Here is a 23,148-nt window from a genome sequence, read left to right on the forward strand (position 1 = left end):
GAAGCCTAATCTGCAGAGCATCTGCTTAGGTTGAGTTTTTTAAAACCCCCACTGTCAGTTTCAGCATTAATGCTCTAAAGAAAATTCCTACATAGAAGATTCCGCATTGATGAACTACCATTCCGACACTTTGGTGCGTTTCCCTGAGAACGTCACAAACAACCTTCTTCTTTCAAGTATCAATTCACTCAGAGGCTGCTGACTTGGTCGCTTGGTAACGAGACTGTCACTGAAGTGCACATCTAAATAATGGTGACATTTATTACGTGTCCATCCACAACATTTACGTTATTTCATTGCCTTGCACTATAACGGTACTAGTGTAAAACTCAAGCTTCAGCATATGTAAAACCACTTACCAGTAAGTGAAATGAAGGCTTTTGTCCACAGAACACCACACAGTCCTCAACCGAATTAGCCTCATGCAATTTAAACACCGATTTGTTAGCGAAATTATACAGCCATAAACACACTTTGGTCACAATTTTCCACGCTTAGGCTGGTCGTTGCAATAAAAGCTTTTTTTTTTTTTAAATCAGAAATAAGGGTAGAGACAATCAAAAAACCAAACTGACAGACAGACAGACAGACATATAAAACAACAGACGTACAGACAGATAGACCAACAGACATACAGACAGATAGACCAACAGACATACAGATAAAGACTGGATAGAGCACTGTAAATACAGACTTCAGCACAACAATTAGAGAAAAGAATTAGAGGAATGACCCCCCTAAAACAGAAGTTAGCAGAGCAGGAATTAGGTGAAGAGAATCGTGCCCATGTGTGTCGCCCCATTCAGAGGCCCCGTGTCCGTGTCTGATATATGCACACACAGAAAACTGAGGCTTCGGCTACACATTTGAACAGCCAAATATTTTCCCAGTCATATACAAAATTACAACTGGTGTGAAAAATATTTCCGCATTAGAATTAGTAATCAGGATAATATCTCTTGGGGGGTTCGTTTTTGAGGTGGACTGTAATAGATTGGGGGAGGGGACACTGTGTGTGAATATATACATTTACATGCAGGTGAAATAGTGAGAGAGACAGACCACACTTCTCTGGGAACAGAGTCTGCCGCTTCTGAAACTACCCTCTGAACGCACATCTGAATATCAGACACAGCGGGATCAATACCACTTCACCCTTTGTTGTGCTCATAACAACATGGTGGGGGGGGGTGTTTCTAAAAATAACAAAACAATTCTGACAACTGCAGAGAAGGTGGCGTGGGTGGGGGGGGGGGGGTAAACAAAGCGAAATAGGGATGCTAAGGGGGTAATAGCAGCCGGTCAACAGGGTTTAAAAACAAGATTAATTAAGCCATACCTCAATATAAAATATATAATAAAGTCAAATGGAGGGGTTTAGTTCTGATGTGAGATGTATGAGCAGCAGCTCTTACGGGATGTGGAACCCATTCTGTAACTGTGGGCTGTCCATATACTGTCATGGTCAGAGTCTTCAGACAGGTCAGAGGTCGGCTCCGGGCGGGAGAGGCTGCTGCGGGGGCCCAGCGAGTCCACGCAGGACTCGTCATCGGCCAGCACGTGGTTATGCATCAGGTCAGTACCCTGCCATGCTGGGGGGGGGGGTGGGAGGGGACCGATACAAACCGGGATGGGAATCGGAGAAGGGGAAGGGTTTGGCAAAAACCAAAAATTTTGAAGGAATTTGATGAGGGTCGGGGTGGGGGGGTTCAAAATAAAAAAAGCAGGGAGTACAAAATATATAAAAATGGGATGTGACAGGGAGGGGTGAACCCCCACCAGAAAATAATATATATGACCAAATAACAAAGGAGGAACAACAGAATAGAACAACGCAAGAGAGTGAAGGGAAAAAGAGGAAGAGAAACACAATTAGGCGTAAATCCTACTTACTGCGGATTAGCTACGTCACTGATCGAAAGTTTGGACACACCTGCTTATAATGCATTTGTCTCTATTTCAGTTAAGTTACCCACCTTATACTATAAGGCCCCGAGGCTTTGAAGTAATACACATCAAATACTGCTATGACCAAGGGAAGTGTTTAACGTCTCAAAATTTGACTCTTCTACTCCAACAGTCCTGAAGGAATTTCCACAATCTCTGGGCTCATGTTGGCTACCTTGTGCTTACTCTTTGAGCCCATAGAGCAGGGGTCTCCAACTCCGGTCCTGGAGAGCTACTATCCAGTAGGTTTTCTATCCTACCTGGCTTCTGATGAGCCACACTAGTCCTCAGGTAAATACCAGGAGCAGGTGTGGCTCATCAGAAGCCCGGTAGGATAGAAAATTTACCCCTGTAATAGAGTTTAGGTCAGGGGATTGTAGGGCCCAGGTCATCTGATGCAGCAGTCCATCTCTTTAGTACTTATGTCATAACCTCGATGTTATCTTGTTGAAAGACAAATGATTTTCAGCAAGTGTGTCCAGACTTTTGATTGGTGCTATAGAAGCTATGTGCTGGAGGTGATCTTCAGGATCTCACAGAGGGATACCAGAGGGATACCAGACTCCAGTGGTACCACACACTCTGTTAGTACGCAGGTAGGAGGACAGCATTAAGGTGGGGATTTATAGGAAATATCATGGGGTAAGAAAAAGCACCTTAACTCCTTCAGAAAACAAAGATGGTTCAGACGCGTAATTCTGCCGTCTGCTGACTCTCACTAAGGGTCATCCTAAGGACCACACGTTTATTCCTAGACAAGGTGATTCTGCTGGTGTACAGACATACAGCCAGTGACAGAAAATGGCACAGACAGGAACCATAAGCTGGGCCTTTGGACGACGACAGCTCAGAGTGGTAGCAAGACATTTTAACCTCAGGTAGGTGAGAATAAAGATGACTGGTTTTCTGTGGGACGCAGAATTGATCAAGAGTACAGCAATAGATAAATATCTGTGTCTGTTCTCATTAAAATATATAGGAAAGTAGAGGACAACAGTCCCAATAATCAGATCTCAATCCCAATGACAGTCCTAATAAATGATGCTGAACATTCACATCCTGCTCTGCTCAGACCTCAACAGGCTGAACACTCATGAGGCCTGAATGTAAGGCCTAATATTAAGTCTGCTAGCGCTGAATCGAGGATGATGGGCCTTCCTGGGACGGACTTACTCGAGTTCAGAGTCTGGCGTGTTTTGGCACTTGTACAGTAAGCCTCGATGACTTTAAGGATCTGCGCGTCCTCTTCCAGGGCGGCCGTGCCTGGAAGAGACAGAGCTCCGATGTTATTAGAACGCCTCACATCATCGCTGACAGACTTGACGCCGGTTTTACGAAGAACACTCACTTTTCCTCAACGCAAAGTCTTCGTCTGATGGTTTCCTCTCCGGCTTGCGCTTGGGAAGGAGCTTCTTCATGCTCTTGGGGCTTTTGCTGAGATCCTTGAAGAAGACAGAGGTGAGAAGATGAAGAAGCAGACATTGTAGGGGCAGAAGTTAGGTTCTCACTGGTGACTCGGAGCTCCGGAAGCCGATTCTTACCTCTTTATAGCAGAGAGCCGCTGAGGGTCGCAGGGGGGGTGCAGGCCGCAGGCAGCTGAGGCTCCAGGGCTTTGGGGTCTTGGGAGGCTCCAGCGGCCCCCACATCATGGTGCTGTGGGGCGTCCCGTGTGAGGAAGGGTGCGGGAGGGTGTGGTAGGTGGGGGCCAGGCCCACATTTCGGCTCTCGGAATGGCGAGATGGGGTGATCGGGTGCGAGGGAAGCTGTGGTCAGGGAGGGATGACAGCGGAAGAGTATTATGGAACAACAACGCCAGGTGAAAAGAAAGGACGGGAAATGCATGGTAACAACAGAAACCAAAGAAAACAGCAGAGTTCTGAGCAACTAACTGTGTGGAAGGGGACGGGGGAGGGCTTCAGGTTAGGTGTCCCCATGGTGATGTGCTTCGTCTGACGATGCAGGTGGTCCACCCAGTCATGCAAGTCCTGCTGGTTGTTACACAGCACCTGGATCCTCTCGATCATGCTCCCTGTTCCACACACACACACACACACACACACACACACACACAGAACATGCAAGAACATTCCTCAATAACTTGGATATGGAGCCAATTCAGCTACTAATCTGGGTTGGATTTATAATCAATTTAATATGACAGAAACTGAGCTTTTTATAACCATGTACCAGATATCTCAAAAGCGTTGTCCTCTAGCTTGCTGAGTGTCATTCCCGTCAATGGCAGTTTACCCTGGGAAACAAAACACATGAACGAGGCGGTATGAAGGCAATGAGGTTTAGTTAGTAGCTGACAGGTCAAACACCAACACTTTGTTGCTTTTCATATTTCAGTATTAACTCAGCATTAATTCAGAAGCCCACATGTACACACAGCGACAGGAGAACAGGGACCTAACAGGTCACAGGCACCTCGTGTATCTACTGCTCATCAGGGTGGGTATTCCCAACAAGTCCAGATACTGTATGATGCAATCACGATACCAGTGGACGACTCAAAAAAATCTAAATATTACCATTGTATCCTGATGGCTAACACTCCAATACCGAAATAATGGAACTACTAAAATTCAATTTAACAGGCCTTTAACTACCAAGGATGAGTACGTATCTTGAATAAAGTTGTCACGCATTTCAACTCCCAGTTGTATGAACTGTACAGTTCTTTGTGCCAGCTTAAAGTGAACATTTCCATTTTTAAAACGGCCAATGTGAAAACAACAGAGAAACATCAGACTACTTTATCATTTCACAATTCGCTTGCATTTTTGCATTACATGCTACATAAAGAACATATTTTTAATCAACAAATGATTGTAAAACAAAACACTACTTCAAACTGATAACTCAATGCAAAGACTCAAAATATCAATGAAAAACTATGACAAATAATCTCAATGTAACGATGAATTGCTGTAATGATACAGCTATACTGCCTACTAGGTTTGAAAGTGTCGCATAACTGCTAGGTCTACGATAGGGATTAAGGAGGCAAAAGTAGGAATATCGCAGTGATGCAGTGGGGGGGGAGGGGGCGGGGGGCTACCTGGTAAATGAAGCCGCTCATCCGGGGGCTGGCAGAGAGCATGAGGAGGACATGGGGAAACAGCAGGAGGTAGCGTTCATGCTTCTCCTACAACACAAAGCATCCCCTGCGTCAGTCACACACTATATGCTGTATCCTCAGTACTCACACACAGACGTCAAGTATGGCTACTACATGTTGATGCAGTGGGATTAATGGACTGGTGGCTGTTTTGCTGAAGCTGAACCTTCATTATTTTACTAGAAAACTCCAGTCGTACATGACTGTTTGAAAAATAACAGATGATGATTTTAAGATACATCATTTTAAAAGTTGTAGGATGCAGCACCCATAAGTTTATAAGGAGGCACCATGAGCTACTTCTGCAGTATCAAATATATCGACACATTTCAAAGCCGTGAACAGAAGGGGCCACGTTCCAAGCCCCCGGGCTGATGGTCTCGCTCACCTCAGTTCCGTGGTTCTGAATCATGACGTGGGACATGTAGAGGACTGAGCCCAGTGTCTTGATGTCTTCGCCTTCCCAGCATCGGATGGACTCCGTGAGAATCTGCAGCTCCAGCTCCTTGCGCTTGCGCACTTCCTGGCACTGTGCCTATGGACCGGGGGGGCAGTTAGTGGCAGCGTGACAGTGCCCCAAATGTCTGTACCACTGGGAACGTCTATACCACTGGGAACGTCTATACCACTGGGAACATCTGTAGGGCTGGGTTTAAAAAATCTATTTCCTGATTCAAATCAAGCTTCAATTGCATAATCTGATATCGATTCACAAAATCCCATGATTGATTTTTTTTTATAAATGCCTTTACAGTGTTTGGACTTTTCCTGTGGGTATGTGAGGCTTTAACCCTGTTACTCTTGTACAGCCAGTGTAACTAGATTTGGTTTCTGAATTGAATCGATTCGGGAAATCAGTGGCAACACTCAGCTCGAAACATGTTATGCCATACAGTCACACAATCACAGGTCGCTTCACTGTGTCAAACATTCCATCAGGGAATAAGGCTTAATGTTTAACGTCATGTTGAATCTCAGGACAGGTCCTACTACAATACCCTTGAACAGAGTACTGCTCCTGTAAAACTGAACAAAGGGTAAAATGGATAAAACCGTGTGTGTGAATGTTAGTGTGCCGTGTTAGGGGTTGGCTCCCGGTCTTGTGCCCATAGTCTCTGAGATGGACCCCCATGACCCTTAATAGGACAAGCAGTTTCAGAAAAGGGATGGATGGATGGATGGATGGATAAGACCAACAGTTAATAATGAAAAATAAAAAACAAAACGAAATATATTGTTCAGAATATACATATTTCATCTATGGCATTTAACTGGGCAATAAACAGTTATGCTTAATGGATTAAAGCATCTCCAATGAAACACATGTGGGCAGAATCTGAGGTACTGAAGGACAGTAAACAGACTAAGGATCTCCTTTGCCAGAGTTGGGTAATTCAGGTCCAGAGAGTAAAAGTCCAGAACGGAATTTTGTTTCAACTAACCAGTCAAGTACTCTGTGACTGTGACTATTTATGCTCAAGTAGTTGGTTGAAACAAAATCCTGGTCTGAACTTTTACTCTCTGGACCTGAATTACCCACCTCTGTCCTTGGCACAGGTTGATCTGGGTCTCCACACCCAAATGTCCCCCATAAAGAGAAAGTCTCTGCTTTTCTATTTTCAGCTGCCCTATTCTTGGTCTGTAGGACTGTAACAAGGTGGCCTCTGCACATAGCAGCTTGGAACAGTCAAATTCATCAATCTATTGGAAATGTAAATAATATACAGCCGGTAAAATCTAATACACAAGAACAACAGATGGTATTACAAGTGAAACTACCTAAAACGGACGTCAAGAGCCTGCTGATGGAACCTGAATAAGACTAAATCTCAGGAAGTCTGCTCTGCAGCGCGAGATGATAAGTAGGTCTACAGGAAAGCACTGAGTGTGCTCAGAAGATACCAGGCCAGAATGACTGGGGGGGGGGCAGCTTGCAAGGAGAGATTAGGCCTTAGACCTTCTTCCTCCCCAAGCTAAGAGCTTAATGCTAATGCAGAGATGAATCCAAGCATGCAATGGAAAAGCTGCAATTACCCACAGGCTGGCCACCTCCAGACACATTCTAGGGCAAGCTGGAGGTTCATAATGTGTAAAGAAATAGATTTTCTGGTTTTCATGTAGCTGCTGTCAAGGGCAGAGGACATACTAGACAGGCAGGTTAGAACACCGTCTACAGCAGATCGTTTTCTGACAGGAGAGCGATATTCGGTCATGAGCAGAATTCACGAGAGCGATATCCGGTCATGAGCAGAATTCACGAGAGCGATATCCGGTCATGAGCAGAATTCACGAGAGCGATATCCGGTCATGAGCAGAATTCAGACCGGGAGTATGCCTCCCTGAAGACGGGATTCTGTAAAGTATGGGAACTCACTCATTCCAGATGAAACAAATGCTTGTACAAACACACAGAACTCAGACAAGAGGCATGGTATATAAACAGCACTTGGCCAGTATCGCAAACACTAAGAAAACAAGAGGCCATGTGTGAAATGAGACAAACAATGAAGACTCTGCTCGAATGCACCTAGAGCTATTTTAGCTGACTAGCTTTATCCAAGTCACTCGTGGTTTGCATTGTTTCATAATCCGATCCTCAGGGACCCACATTCAGTACATATTTTTGCTCCCTCCGAGCTCCCTGCCAGACAGTCCACATTTTTTGCTCCCTACCAGTAGTTGGGAGGGAGCAAAAACATGGACTGTCTGTGGGTCCCCGAAGACTGAATTGGCTTAGAGAAATTTGCAGGGAGAGAATTACCATAGCAGTATTCAATCAAAGAGTGGTTTTCAACTGTGCAAAAGTGTTTCTTGCACATCTTTATGAAGAACGTTTACTTCACATTATAAAAAGATATTCAGTACTGCAGAGCCCACAATTCACTTCCCAAAGCATGCACGTCCACTAGTCGGTGCTAGAGAGCTTGGAATGACAGCAAACTGTGCAGATAAAAGCCTGACTTACAGACAGGCTTTTGAATGATGCCATGCACTTGTGAATGTCTGGCCGGTCGGGGTGGAACTCCTGCAGAGAAGAGAACAGGGCATGTTGTTACACCCAGCGAGAAAAAGCCCACTGTGACACAGATTTTACCGAAGGCGGCCGCACAAACACGCACAGCACACAGATCCCGGGACGGGCTGCTCCAATCACGGCTCCACCGACTCACAATCGGCGATATTCTGCTTAATGGGACATTTTTATAACCAACTTGTAGCTCAGCTCCTCAAGGTGATTTTTGTGGGAAATCAAACAGAAAATTTTCCCGGCCAGGCAGCAATCGAATAACATCTGAGAAATGGTGCTTATAAAATGTAAACATCACAATAATAAACTTGAAGAGCACGACAGCTGACATAAAAGTTGTCAGAAGGTTGCCAGTTCAAATCCCAAAGCTGGCAGAGTGATTTCACTGCTGGGCCGTTTTGTTAATCCCAGTCGCTATGGGGACTGGTTGAATTAGAATTTGGTGATCAGTGGTCATTGTTAACACACCACAGCACACAGTGCACAACAACGAAATGTGTCCTCTGCATTTAACACATATGTGACATCATGACATAGCAGGGGTAGCTAATTCAGCACCCGGGGAGCAGAGCTTGGGGGCGGTACCTTGCTCAGGGTACCTCAGTGGTACCTTGCTGGTCGGGGATTCAAACCAGCAATCTTTCAATTACAAGTGCGCTTCCCTAACCATCAAGCCACCACTGCCCCCAATTGTACATCACTTTGGATAAAAGGATCTGGTAAATAAATAAATGTAAATACAACTCATAACTGGAGGTGCTGCACTAACCCAACGCAGACAACTGCGTCAAGACAGCAGGTGATGCTGAACTACTTTAGATACAGTAAACAGCTGCTTGTTATGTTTACATTGTCTGATACCAAAGACATCACAGTAACCCCCCCACCTCCATGTGCCTCTCCAGTTCCTTCAGCAGGGTGGGGTACTTGTCTAGCCGCATGAAGGGCTTGCTGAGGCCCGTGGTGAGCATGAGGATGCCTGGGCTATTGGCTCCCTTGGCCTCCATGAAGTCGCCGAGTTCCTCACTGCAGGGTAGGCGACATACAGACGACACAGACCAATTTTATATGGAGCAGATTCCATGGGTCCCCACATATCACAAGGATCTACGTTTTGTCTATTTACCATGCAGATGTATTGCAAGCTTTACACCAGGATGCCTAGGGGGGGGGCGATAGAACCGATGCGGGCAGAAAAGTCTCAGCCAACCAATGAGGGCGACAGGACCTGAGGCGGGGTTACCTGTGTTCTGTCAGGACGTGGACGGCGAATGGGTGGTTGGCACAGTATGCCACGTAGAGTCCCTTCATTTGGGGCATCAGGTTGAGAAAAAAAGTGCCCACCCTCTGCTGCGATTCAGGCAGCCTGCCAGGCACCGCAATCAGGGAGATACAAACACATTTCAGACCACGACGATGCCCTCCACACTTTCACAGCCTGTAGTTATGGGCCAAATATGCGAACCACTATAGTACTGTGTGCTAATGATAACATAATTAAACAACTGGAAAAAAATGAAAAAAGGATGAGAACCCATCTGGGTTCAGGAACGTCTAGCAGCTACAACAACAAGGACCAAGAGAAAATATATATTGGAAGTTTTCCCTGTTAAGGGCATTTCTCAGACTGAACGTTGTTACCAGCTCACTGTGCACCTGAAACAGGTAGCCGGTTTCATTGTTTATTTCATTAGCCAGGCAGCATTAGCCAAGTCGAGCCTCTAGGCTTCACTGTAACATATGTCAATGGTCAGCAGGTGCAGGAAGCAGGAAAGCTTTGCCTTTCTATTTATAGCGGAGACACTGTGATCAGGCAGGTCTGACACACAATGCCTGGAAGATGTCCGTCATTCCGGGGGGACAAAAAAAGAGCCTTTTCATCCCTCCAGAAAGCACAGCAGTCACAACTCAGTTTTTTGGTAGGGTTAGATGGGTCAAATGAACAGAGGCGGACATTTCAGGTCCAGAAAGTAAAAATCCAAACCAGAATTTTGTTTCAACCAGCCAGCTGAGTATAAAGAGTCACAAAGTATTCAACTGATTGGTCAAAACAAAGTCTTAGTCTGGATTTTTACTTTCCTCTGAAAATGAATACTGCACAGGATATACCAGGTTTTCACTGTGAACAGAGAGAATGGCCACGGTTCTCCTACAGCTATAGACCATTCACAAGCTAACAGCCAGCACACCCTGCTCCGCAGGTAATGCTGCACCAAAAGACTCCAGAAACACAATGGTTGGGGATTTAGTTACAAATGACTAAGATCTCTTCACTCTTGGTCAGTCTTGCTCCAGCCCAAATCAAAACATGCTCCTTTGAAGCGGTTCAGTGAAACAACCAAAGAAATGGGGACGCAGCTGCCGACTCACTTTGTGCAGTCCTCCAGAGCCTGAACCAACATCTGCTGAAACGTGTTGATCTCCTCCAGGTTCCCCAAGATGTGCGCAACATCTGAGTTGCTCAGTCTGGAAGGCAGCCCACAAACAAGAGTCAGGACACCAGTGACACCACTGGAATAGACCCTCCTTATGTAACTCTCATTCAGAACGTGGCTCAGAGCTCCATCACATGATACGTAGAATACAGCTACAAGGATGCATGCAGCTAATGGCATTGTCAAATACATCCAGGTATATAGCAGTGGTTCCGCTGGGAATTGCTGAACTAAGTTCAAGAACTTTTCAGCAAAAACAACATGACAAGGCTGACAGCACCTTAATGGTGCCTCCGGGGAATATACATCCTTAAGAGTATGCTTTCAGTCTGGAACACTAAAAGAATGACAGACCATATGTAATCCGAGATGATCTGTCATATTCCTTTGGGCAGGAGAAGCTGAATGATCCATGAGGTCAGGTGGAGGTTGAGGGTTAGGGGCGTTTCAAGTGCAGCTCAGTACGTCTGACCCTAAAACAAGGCACACGACTTCATAACTTACTTGTCTGTAGTCGGTAGTAAACGCAGATAGTTTGACAGGAGATTCTGCAGCTCTTTCGAATATTCCGTCTCAGTTTCAAGAATGTTCTGCAGCACCTGAAGAAACACGCATAGCCCAGTTTAAGCTTGATATTATTACCCTGCTAAAGGTTCCACATACATTCATAATAATAATAATGACACTTTATTGATCCCTGTGGGGAAATTCTTTTTTTCCCCATCTTGCTGTCCGTGACCGACGTATGTAAACGAGACCAAGTTTGGCCGCACAGGGCAGCCGTCGGTAGCGGTGCTTATGGAGCTGGCAGGGGGTTAAGGGCCTCGCTCAAGGGCCCACAAATGGGGCCATTCTGCTGAGGCTGGGCTCAAACCAGCGACCATATGATTATAGGCACAGAGGCTTAGCCTGTTGAGCCACACGCTGCCCACAAACCAGACGAATGTTAAAATGCCAAGTTTTTTCTGGTCTTCTGGTGGTATAATATCCCATGCGTTCTTCTTTATTGATACACCAAGTAGCTGATCTGAGGATCTGGAATAAGGGAAGTTTCACCCAGGACCACTCAGTACTGAGCCATTCTCCATAAGGCCTCACAACAACAGGCCAAATTAGGTCCCTTTTCCTCTACCGGACCAGGAGAAATGAGCGAAAACGAGGTCATCCTGACCAAACAAGGTCACCTATTCTATCACAAAGAGGGGCATGAATTCTGTTCTCTAAGCTCTGCTCATTGTGTGCATGACATTTAAGAAGGGGTTCACTTAAAGACCATGACATTGTCTACTCCAAACATTCTGAAAAGTGTCTTTCAAGCAGAGGTGGGTAGTTCTGATCCAGAAAGTAAAAATCCAGACCAAGATTTTGTTTCAACCAACCAGTTGAGTACAGACACTCCTCTACTTACGAACTTTCGACATACGAACGAAGAGGATTGAAAGTCCAAATTGTATTCGTTGGGCTCCCGTTTCCTGTTCGCAACATATATTTTTTTTTCTGCACACTAATTCCGCCTAATACGACTTCTGCCCGCTACTCTCGCCACGTAGCAGTGTAGCGTTCGTACTCCCAGCATATTCTTTGTACTTGAGTATACCCTTAAAATGATGTTGAATAACAACTTACGAACATTTCAATTTACGAATGGCCATTCGGAACGCAACTTGTTCGTAAGTAGAAGAGCGTCTGTATTCTGTGACTGTGACTCTTTATACTCAACAGGTTGTTTGAAATAAAACTTTATGGATTTTTTTACTTTCTAGACCTGAACTGTCCACCTCTGCTTTCAAGTTACTACCTGGAAGATTTAAGGATTCCAAATATTCCATACTGCTGTTATTCATAAAATCGTATCAGATTATCATCTTAATGCAAAAATATTCCTTCACAAATGCCTACTCTATGTACAACAAACAGTTTTGCCCTGTACACTGAGGGGGAGGGATAGGACGTGTACTTTGATCACACCCCGTAGTAAAATGCCCAGACTATCTCTCTCCTCCTCTGTAATTACACTGACATGTAATAGACAGGAATCATTGGAATGGCACTGTGTTTCCACAGACTCTGTTTGCATTGTGCAATTACTTAACTCTGAAGATAATTGTGAACAGTGAAGATGTTCAAACAAAAGGAAGAGGACAAAAAAATTGACGTTCTTGTTGCGCGGACTGAATGGTGCATGACACTAATGCGCCAGCTCTGCTCTGGTCACTGACGTCTATGGATAGGGCCATCAGCTAATCGTGGCGTCCCATCTTGAGTACAAACAGGCCCTTTTCCTGCCTCCTGCTGCTGCTTGATTGACCTGGAAATCGTCATCATTCCAGGTACAGTGTAGTGAGGAACTCTGCATATGAATATGATCTACAAAACGTTAAATCACAACTACACTAAAAATGCAATTCTCACCAAATTGTAGTAGGTCTTGCTGATGGCGGAGGTGTCAAAGCCTTTAGGGGGGCTTTTCAGAGTTCCAGACTTGGGAGATAACGGTTTTTCTGGAGGAAAGGAAAGAGGGGGGATCCGTCAGCTGCATCTGCAGTTACTTTGATTGTCATATGACCCTCTGCATGTTAGAGAAGCATTCAGGAAAAAGACAAGCGGCTGCCCCACTAAGATCTTGCAGCCTCCTGATTCTGCCGAGTTCGACGTGTCCCTGGGTCAACAAGGGAGGGGATTGCATCACACTTGTTTAACCAATCACAGTCTTCATTGTTTGACATCAGCAGATTAATTTAAATCTGAGTTTTCTGTTAAGCGGCCAGGTGTATATATTTGTAAAGTACCTGTTTTACTGTGAATGCCTTTTATTGAAGGTCAAGTCATAGACACACGAGGTCGGAACATGCTTTCCTGCAAAGGCTATAAGGGTGTATCTTTATTTCATTATGATGATAACAACAATAACAACAACAAGGCTCTAACTGGCGACCTTCCAATCCCAGCCACAGAGACTCCCTGACCCACATCACCTCCAACTGCTGAAAGCCTTGAGTTTGAAAATGAGGAATCAATGCGGCGACGTCATACAAGGAAGACTGTGATTGGTTAAAGAGGTGAAATGCAAGGCCTTCCTTTGCTGACCCAGGGACACGTCGAACTCGGCAAAATCAGGACGTCCCACTGGCAGAATCACTCTATAGCACTTTCTGATGGGGACCCTCTAGGGAGCTGGATGAACCCCCAGCTGCATCACGCATAAACAAAGCTAGGCTAAACCCATTCAAACGTCCGCAGTCGCCCTCCACACACACACACACACACACACACACACACACAAAGTCACAGCCTCCTTCAGCCCAAGATCTTCGATACATCCAGCTTCTGACACGTTTTCTTCTCACGGATTCCTTTCTCACACACTCAGAACGGGCTTGACAGCAGCCCAGGGTGCCTCGCTCTGAATAAAGGTGACGCTTCATTTCTTGCCAATTCAAACACTCTGCTTTTGCCATGTGATTCTCAGCCGAAGCACTTTTCGCATCTCTTTAAATAACAGCACGCACTGATACATAATGCGCATCTTTAAATGTTTCCCAAACATGCATAATCCGTCTGCCTTTTGAAATATTAATTACCTGTTAAATATTTAAAGTTCTGTTACTGCGTCAGTTCAGCATGTTATTAGCGGAAGTCATCACCCAAGACAGCTGTCGCATTAAATAACAATGAGGAAACAAGCAGGATTTCAGTGATGGATTCACAGGCTGAAGCAGCACGACCCACATACCCAAGTGACTGTAATTCCTTGGCACGAAACTTGCTGGAAGATGTAGAATTTTTAAAATTTTTTTGGGGGGGGGCTTTTCATGATACAGAAAATTCACATTTAATTGTAAGAAAAGTTTTCAGCACTTATACATTACAAGGGGGCAGTGGTGGCTTAATGGTCAGGAAAGCGCCTTGTAATTGAAAGATTGCTGGTTCAAATCCCCGACCAGCAAAGCACCACTGAGGTACCCTGAGCAAGGTACCGCCCCCTGCTATGTCACATTGTCACATATGGGTTAAATGCAGAGGACAGCATTTCATTGTTGTGCACTGTGCTGTGGTGTGTCAACAATGACAATTAATCACTAAATTCTATATTAAGGATAAATTTATCTTAAAACTGAAGGCACAGATAACTTCTGAGCTAGACCCCGCCCTTATCCGTAGTATTGCTCCGCCCCTTGGGTGCAGTATAGGTTGCAGACGGGTCAGTTGAAACCCTGCTTGCTTCACCTGCACATGAAATGCTCTATGATGAGACTGCAATCTCCACAAAGCCCCAGAGGCCCATCTGGCTCCAGAGACACTTACCACCACCTTTGACCTCTCGGACATAGTTGCTAGGAAACCAGCCAGTCTTGCCATTGTAGACACCCTCCCACCACCCTCCTTCTTCCATGCGCGTGACGTGGATGATGTCACCCTTTTCAAAGGATAGCTCGTCCTCATTCGTCTGCTGGAAGGTGAAGCGGGCCTTCACCACTGCCTGGGAGAAGCAGTTCTCGGCCATGTCCTGCAGGAGGAAGGACATTGGACTTACCTTAAGACCATCCTACGTCTCCACACAACTTAAGAGTGAAATCAAACAGATGCCTCGTGCATTCAGTCAGTCAGACTTGCTATACTGCGGCCCAGTGCCACCTAACCCTACCTCACTTCCTGGTTCTGGATGTCACTGGGGATGCATTACTGAAGCAGACACTCACTAGACTGCGGAACTGGCTCTGCAGGAGTGCAGAGGATCTGGCGGAGGCGTTCTGGGAGCCCAGCGAGTCCAACGACTTTATCCGGTGAAATGAGGACTGGCGTGCACATACGGAGTCAATGCCAAGGCCGATGTCTGTGGCCAGGGTGAGTCCAAAAATGAGAGTCAAAGAAAGGGACCCAAAGCAAAGAATTGAAGAGACTGAGAGTCAAAACATGTTGGCTTTCACAACCAAAGAGCAGAACTGGTCACACTTTAGACAGAAAAACCCAATAACCACACAGGTATCATTGAGATAACACCCTCATCTTCCCGCTATACTGAAAACCTATCAGCATTCTGATCCAGGACATTTTGGAGGATCAACTGCAGGCTAACATTTCTGGAAGACTCATTCTGTCTTGGGGGAATGTACATATACTGAACTGGTCTGTGAGTTAACAGTGCAATTAGCTTTGACAGTCAGAGACGTGAAAGTGATCAGCTTGAATGCCAGATGCACGAACGGAAGGGAACTGCAGGGGGACGTCTGAGACTCTCTACGGGGAACATAGCGGGGGGGGGGGGGCAAAATCATTCCAGTTCTGTCTAATGTTACAAAGAAGCAACACTGTGCATCCAACTAATTCATATCAGCCAGATCACAGTCTCAGATTGACGTGAAGTAAAAGCCTGGATGGAGGTGCTGCGCTGCACCTGTGCGCCTGCCCGCGCATTCCCCTGCATTCCCGCGCGCTGCCACCCGCCCACACCCACCTACCTGCCGTTGCCTTGTTCAGCGCCACCAGGGAATTCAGCACCTTGGTGAAGTTCTGCCCCAGGAACAGATCACTGGCTTCGAAAGTCTGTGGAGGAAGAATAATGGATTAGAAGCAGGATGACAGGAAGGGAAAGGCGGGGGACCGGGAAAAAAAATCCGAGCACATCCCTCACAGTCTGCGCTCCAGCGCAGTATGGGGGGGGGGGGGTGTTTAACGAGCACGCTTCACGAGGCTGAGGAGAATCCTGACCAAATCCTGCTGCAATGCGTCTCACTACTGGAATACGTGTGGAAGGCAGGAGCACCCGGCTGCCTGCATCTCCGCGAGGACCCACGACGCGGGCGAGGCCAGGTTGCCCACGCGTTGGCCATCTGCACACCGGCCCCTGCTGCAGCCAATCAGAGTGCCCCGGCGGCCCCGCTTTAGCCAATCAGGCCGCGCCGGCAGCCCCGCTTCAGCCAATCAGGCTGCGCCGGCAGCCCCGCTTCAGCCAATCAGGCCGCGCCGGCAGCCCCGCGTCAGCCCTGTCCAGCCGCGCACTGCTCCTTGCCTCCACTCACAACCCCAGCAAATATTTAACCAACTTGATAACAGGCCAAAAATAACAACATAGTGTACGGATGCACACACCCTGAAAAACACACCCCAAACATATACACCAGGCTAGATAATAACGTAAAGAATCAGAACTACAGGTGTAATAACTGAGGAGATAATAACACACACACCCCCCACCCCCGCGCCCCCTGGGAAAAATTAACCAGACATAATAACTACGCAATATCTAACTTGTCACTAACACACCACGGTGCTGATCCGACACTCGCATCTCAGCACATTAGCTTTCGGATCAGGATCATTCTGGATCACCTTTAACAGACTATTGTTATAATCCAAGGGCACCGATGACTTAAATCAGACACACAAAGGAGAAAATCAGCAGTCTTTCCATCCTCCCATCCATTTTTTAATCTACTTTATCCAGTTATGATGAAAGGGAGCTGGGGTATGTTGTAATCAGAGACAGGAGGCAGCTTGTGCCTCACATGTGATGCCATTACACAGCAGGACAGTCGCACACCTTCATTTAGGCTGTCATGGTCCAAGGCCAGGTCAACTGACCCAGATCTTTGGAGAGTCACCGGGAAATAAAGGGCCCCTTCCGGAGATGGAGGGAACACACAAGCTCCATACACACTCCAGATACACATTTGTATTCATATCCTTGTGGGGACCGTCCATTCATTCAAAAACTCTAATCCCAACATGACGACCTTAACCCCTACCCAGGCCTAACCAGAAATAACTGAACAAAGTACAAGATTTTTGGCATTTTTTGTTTTTTGATTGCAGTCACATATTTTTAAAAAATGAGTTTCCCCTTTGGGGGGGGCAGGCAAAACGGTCCCCATAACATCAATATAACAGGGTTTTTATCCCATTGTGGGGACATGCATGAATTTTAGAATATGGTGATAAACATTGATATCCTGAAAATCAAGACGTGTCAGGCAGCCCTAAAGTCTTTCTCAAAGCCCTTCTGCTAGCTGAAGCTCCATTTCACCAACCACCACACAATCCTTAGTGTATTAAAGTACACAATAAGAGACATACTGCTAGCCAATGAACCAACACAAATTATATACAAAAGAGGCATTTAGTTATTGCCCTTCCTGTGTTACCAAAGGTCCTTGCACAGTTTAAATTGGCTCCGTTGCTGAAGGTCGTTGTGTAGATTCAATGAGCTGTGCAGTGGATTATTAAGGTAAAATCAACTCAAAGATATTCTGAATGCATGGTATTTTCATGGTGAAAGTGAAAACATCAAATGAAGCATTTAATTTACTTAGTTCATACTTTGATCCAAAGTGACCAACAACGTCACCTTTTTATAGATGGTTAATTTACTGAAATAATTTACATTAAACAGTGGTCCCTAGGCTTCCTAACTTTTAATCATGTACACGCCCTTAACCATCTTGCTCTCTACGGCCCCAAATGTTATTCAAGTAATATATTGTATTAGTCAAATGTCTGGATGCACTTGCTATTATATTTGTCTCTATTTTAGCTACGTTATTCACCTTATAGTAAAAGCCCCTCTTGCTTCGATGACAGCATTGCAGACTCTGCACTCTTTTAACCAGCTTCCAGAAGTAGCCACACGGAATTCTTCTCCAGCAGTTGTGAAGGAATTTCCTTCAGTCCACCTCATCCCAAGCCACCTCTATAGGGTTTAGATCAGGAGATTGTGGGGACCAGGTCATCTGTACTCCATCTCTTTCCTTGTTCACAAGATAATACTTACTACATAACCTTGAGGTAGGTTTACAGTAATTATCTCGTTGAAAAACAAATGATTTTCAGTATGTGTTTCCAGACTTTTGACCGGTGCTGTATATCATGTTTATTACCAACCACACAGTTTCACACAAATCAGAGGAATCGTCCATCCACCTTTCCACACATGCAACACTGGGTTTTGATGAGTTTATCCCAAGAAGCCCAGGGAACAAAGCTGTCCGTCATAAGGTTCACACAAGCTAGGAGCAAACATGTGGAAAAAAAAACACATGACCACAGGATGCCTCAAACTCTTCCCACCAAGACTAATTCCCTTACGGCTGTCTTTAACATTTATTCACGTGTACTTGTGCATCATTAGGTTGGTGGTATGATAGGATTATTCAACAACTGAGCTAAAATCGGGGGAAATGTATTGATTATTTTGCTTAAGTATATTTGTTGGTACATTTTGTTTTACTGCACATTGACAGAGTTATAATTTTGTATCTCACACAAATGGAGATGCTGTGAAAAAGACACACTGTATTTACCGATAACTACTTCCATCTTTGTCTGCGGTTTAACACATTTCTCTGCATTGACCTTTAAGTCACTTTGAAGAAAAGCATCCTCTAAATAAATCTGTTCAAAAAACTCATCCCAGACCATCTGTCCTTGCAGATTCTTATGATTAAGCACAAAATGGCTGGTTTAACTATTTCAGCATCTCCTCTGAATCCTCTGGCTGTATATTTTTATCTTTTATCCCTGGCATTATGGCTGGGCAACACGCCCTATAAATTATATCATGATATTTTCACAACATTGGTATCCATCCATCTTCTGTAACCACTCGTCCTATTCAGGATTGCAGGAGGTTTGGAGTCTATTGGTGCAAGATAGGGAACAACTCAGGATGGGGCACAAACCCAACGCAGAGCACACTCACACACCATTCACTCACACTCACGCACCATTCACTCACACTCGCACACCGTTCACTCACACTCGCACACCATTCACTCACACTTACACAATTGTTTTTGCAGGCAACTTCAGTAGGTCCCATTAACCGCAGCTTATTTTTGGACCACGGTGGGGAGCCAGTGTACCCAGAGGAAACCCCCCCAACAACACAGGAACAACATGCACAAGAGTCTCGAATCCTGGTCCCAGAGGTGTGAGGCAACAGCGCTAACCTCTGTGCCACCGTGCCACCCCGCAGTGCTAACCACTGTGCCACAGTGCCACCCCGCAGCACTAACCAAAGCGCCACAGTGCCACCCCGCAGCACTAACCTCTGTGCCACAGTGCCACCCCGCAGCACTAACCACTGCGCCACCGTGCCACCCCGCAGTGCTAACCTCTGTGCCACAGTGCCACCCCGCAGCGCTAACCTCTGTGCCACAGTGCCACCCCGCAGCACTAACCACTGTGCCACCGTGCCACCCCGCAGCGCTAACCTCTGTGCCACCGTGCCACCCCGCAGTGCTAACCACTGTGCCACAGTGCCACCCCGCAGTGCTAACCTCTGTGCCACAGTGCCACCCCGCAGCGCTAACCTCTGTGCCACAGTGCCACCCCGCAGCGCTAACCACTGCGCCACAGTGCCACCCCGCAGCACTAACCACTGCGCCACAGTGCCACCCCGCAGCGCTAACCACTGTGCCACAGTGCCACCCCGCAGCGCTAACCTCTGTGCCACAGTGCCACCCCGCAGCGCTAACCTCTGCGCCACAGTGCCACCCCGCAGCACTAACCTCTGTGCCACAGTGCCACCCCGCAGCGCTAACCTCTGTGCCACAGTGCCACCCCGCAGCGCTAACCACTGCGCCACCGTGCCACCCCGCAGCGCTAACCTCTGTGCCACAGTGCCACCCCGCAGCGCTAACCACTGCGCCACCGTGCCACCCCGCAGCGCTAACCTCTGTGCCACAGTGCCACCCCGCAGCCCTAACCACTGTGCCACCGTGCCACCCCGCAGCGCTAACCTCTGTGCCACAGTGCCACCCCGCAGCGCTAACCTCTGTGCCACAGTGCCACCCCGCAGCGCTAACCTCTGTGCCACAGTGCCACCCCGCAGCACTAACCACTGCGCCACCGTGCCACCCCGCAGCGCTAACCTCTGTGCCACAGTGCCACCCCGCAGCGCTAACCTCTGTGCCACAGTGCCACCCCGCAGCACTAACCACTGCGCCACCGTGCCACCCCGCAGCACTAACCTCTGTGCCACAGTGCCACCCCGCAGCACTAACCTCTGTGCCACAGTGCCACCCCGCAGCGCTAACCTCTGTGCCACAGTGCCACCCCGCAGCACTAACCTCTGTGCCACAGTGCCACCCCGCAGCACTAACCACTGCGCTACAGTGCCACCAAATACTTGCTTTTGAAGAAAATTACAGTAACAACAAAATCCACAGGAAAACATGTTTCAGTGTCAGCATAGTTACTGTAATTTGTTTTTGCAGGGCGGTACACTCTTGTCTTTGGTTGCATGAAGTTCTATTCAGCCATTTGTATTTATACCTAGATATAGCCGTTTCCAAAAATCTGATGCAGAGGCCAATCAGCCCAGTGGGCATGCATCTTCTTTGGAGACAGATATCAGACATCTGCTGAAACAGGAACATGTCATACCGCGGTGTACGGCCACCCAACCGATGTGAAGCATTACGCGCTCCAAGGCCGTGACGATTGTTGAATAATCCGTGACGGTTGTTCCCGACCGTTGTGAAGCATTACGCTCTCCAAGGCCGTGACGTTAAACAGGAACATGATGTCGTACCACGGTGTATGGCCACCCGACCGATGTGAAGCATTATGCGCTCCAAGGCCGTGACGTTAAACAGGAACACGATGTCGTACCACAGTGTACGGCCACCCAACCGATGTGAAGCATTACGCGCTCCAAGGCCGTGACGTTAAACAGGAACACGATGTCGTACCGCTGTGAACGGCCACCCGACCGATGTGAAGCATTACGCGCTCCAAGGCCGTGACGTTAAACAGGAACACGATGTCGTACCGCGGTGTACGCCCACCCAACCGATGTGAAGCATTACGCACTCCAAGGCCGTGGAGTTAAACAGGAACACGATGTCGTACCGCTGTGTACGGCCACCCGACCGATGTGAAGCATTACGCGCTCCAAGGCCGTGACGTTAAACAGGAACACGATGTCCTACCGCTGTGTACGCCCACCCGACCGATGTGAAGCATTACGCGCTCCAAGGCCGTGACGTCAAACAGGAACACGATGTCGTACCGCGGTGTACGGCCACCCGACCGATGTGAAGCATTACGCTCTCCAAGGCCGTGACGTCAAACAGGAACACGATGTCGTACCGCGGTGTACGGCCACCCGACCGATGTGAAGCATTACGCGCTCCAAGGCCGTGACGTTAAACAGGGACACGATGTCGTACCGCTGTGTACGGCCACCCGACCGTTGTGAAGCATTATGCTCTCCAAGGCCGTGACGTTAAACAGGAACACGATGTCGTACCTCGGTGTACGGCCACCCGACCGATGTGAAGCATTACGCGCTCCAAGGCCGTGACGTCAAACAGGAACACGATGTCGTACCGCGGTGTACGGCCACCCGACCGATGTGAAGCATTACGCGCTCCAAGGCCGTGACGTCAAACAGGAACATGATGTCGTACCACGGTGTACTGCCACCCGACCGTTGTGAAGCATTACGCTCTCCAAGGCCGTGACGTTAAACAGGAACACGATGTCGTACCGCGGTGTACGGCCACCCGACCGTTGTGAAGCATTATGCGCTTCAAGGCCGTGACGTTAAACAGGAACACGATGTCGTACCTCGGTGTACGGCCACCCGACCGTTGTGAAGCATTATGCGCTCCAAGGCCGTGACGTTAAACAGGAACACGATGTCGTACCGCGGTGTACGGCCACCCGCCCGCGGCACTGCCACCGCTGCCAAGCCCTGAAGAAGAGACGCAAAGGCCAGGGTTTCGCAGGGACAAACGGAGGCTTGTCTGGGCCCCTCACAGCTGGTCTGACCCCCACACCATCCTGGCCTGATAAGTCATATCCAAGTTCGTGAGCGGGGGGGAGGGGGGAGGTCTAGCATAGACAAAGCAAAGCGAGGGGGCGTTGATTAACACCAATGCGCATTTTCACAGACACATCCTCTTGAGAACCTACAGTTCTGCTGAAGCCCGACACTTCAAGGATTCTGAGCATAATTTAAAAGGCTATGCTGGCTTTAGCTTGGGCAGATAGCAGATCGGAGAAAAAAAGCCACTGAGCTGTGCCTCAGCAAGCAATTATTTGTTCATTTTTAACAATGAGAGAATCAGATACACCAAGTGTCACAGAGAAAAGTGGACAGACATGTGGCAGAACATCTGAGAATCATTTCAAGCCATAAGTTACTATATGAGCAACAGTCACCAATGCAAGTCCTTTTCAGATTGACGCGCCCTGGTATTTACCAGGCTAAGAGCATGCATAATATTTACATTTCATTGATTTATCTAAGAATTTTATCCAATGGAACTCACAGAAGGGGAAATGGTTACAATTTACATATGCTGCCTGGGATTTGAACCCATGACCTTTACATTGTTAGTGGAACACATTACTTGTTAAGTTACATTTTGCAATCAAAGCAATCACTCAATCAAACAAACAATCAAATACCAAACAATTGAACATTTAGCCAGGATAGAACAAATGCTGTGCAAATATTCTAACAACTTGAAAACTCTCATGCAACGCAAATGTACAAATATTGATGAATGGAATTTTTAATTTTGCAAACAAGGAGTGAGCTGAACATAGTGCCAAGCAGATGATCATGTTTATTGATTTGTAGACTTTATATATAGCAGACATTT

General features: G+C 47.0%; 2 protein-coding genes across 6 annotated transcripts in view; one reads left to right on the forward strand and one right to left on the reverse strand.

The window, feature by feature from the left end:
- The window catches only part of LOC111843672 (alpha-1,3-mannosyl-glycoprotein 4-beta-N-acetylglucosaminyltransferase A-like), a 123,058-nt gene that overhangs the window by 47,182 nt on the left and 52,728 nt on the right, over window positions 1-23,148 (forward strand). The gene's annotated exons all lie outside the window — the stretch shown is intronic.
- The window catches only part of arhgef7a (Rho guanine nucleotide exchange factor (GEF) 7a), a 33,561-nt gene that overhangs the window by 4,407 nt on the left and 6,006 nt on the right, over window positions 1-23,148 (reverse strand). For 2 of the 4 annotated variants that reach the window (XM_023811451.2, XM_072700408.1), the window contains exons 3-19: window positions 15,994-16,078; window positions 15,235-15,368; window positions 14,840-15,041; window positions 12,947-13,035; window positions 11,039-11,133; window positions 10,470-10,565; window positions 9,343-9,465; window positions 8,987-9,125; window positions 8,037-8,096; window positions 5,460-5,606; window positions 5,012-5,098; window positions 4,135-4,198; window positions 3,837-3,976; window positions 3,489-3,710; window positions 3,296-3,389; window positions 3,121-3,210; window positions 1,416-1,592 (exon numbers count right to left, since the gene is read on the reverse strand). In XM_023811451.2, coding sequence (XP_023667219.1) covers window positions 1,416-1,592; window positions 3,121-3,210; window positions 3,296-3,389; window positions 3,489-3,710; window positions 3,837-3,976; window positions 4,135-4,198; window positions 5,012-5,098; window positions 5,460-5,606; window positions 8,037-8,096; window positions 8,987-9,125; window positions 9,343-9,465; window positions 10,470-10,565; window positions 11,039-11,133; window positions 12,947-13,035; window positions 14,840-15,041; window positions 15,235-15,368; window positions 15,994-16,078 — 2,044 coding nt within the window. The remainder of the gene's footprint in view (window positions 1-1,415; window positions 1,593-3,120; window positions 3,211-3,295; window positions 3,390-3,488; window positions 3,711-3,836; window positions 3,977-4,134; window positions 4,199-5,011; window positions 5,099-5,459; window positions 5,607-8,036; window positions 8,097-8,986; window positions 9,126-9,342; window positions 9,466-10,469; window positions 10,566-11,038; window positions 11,134-12,946; window positions 13,036-14,839; window positions 15,042-15,234; window positions 15,369-15,993; window positions 16,079-23,148) is intronic. The other 2 variants (XM_023811452.2, XM_072700409.1) reach the window with 1 other exon arrangement.

The sequence above is a fragment of the Paramormyrops kingsleyae genome, chromosome 16 (genome assembly GCF_048594095.1).
Source record: "Paramormyrops kingsleyae isolate MSU_618 chromosome 16, PKINGS_0.4, whole genome shotgun sequence".
NCBI lineage: Eukaryota > Metazoa > Chordata > Actinopteri > Osteoglossiformes > Mormyridae > Paramormyrops > Paramormyrops kingsleyae.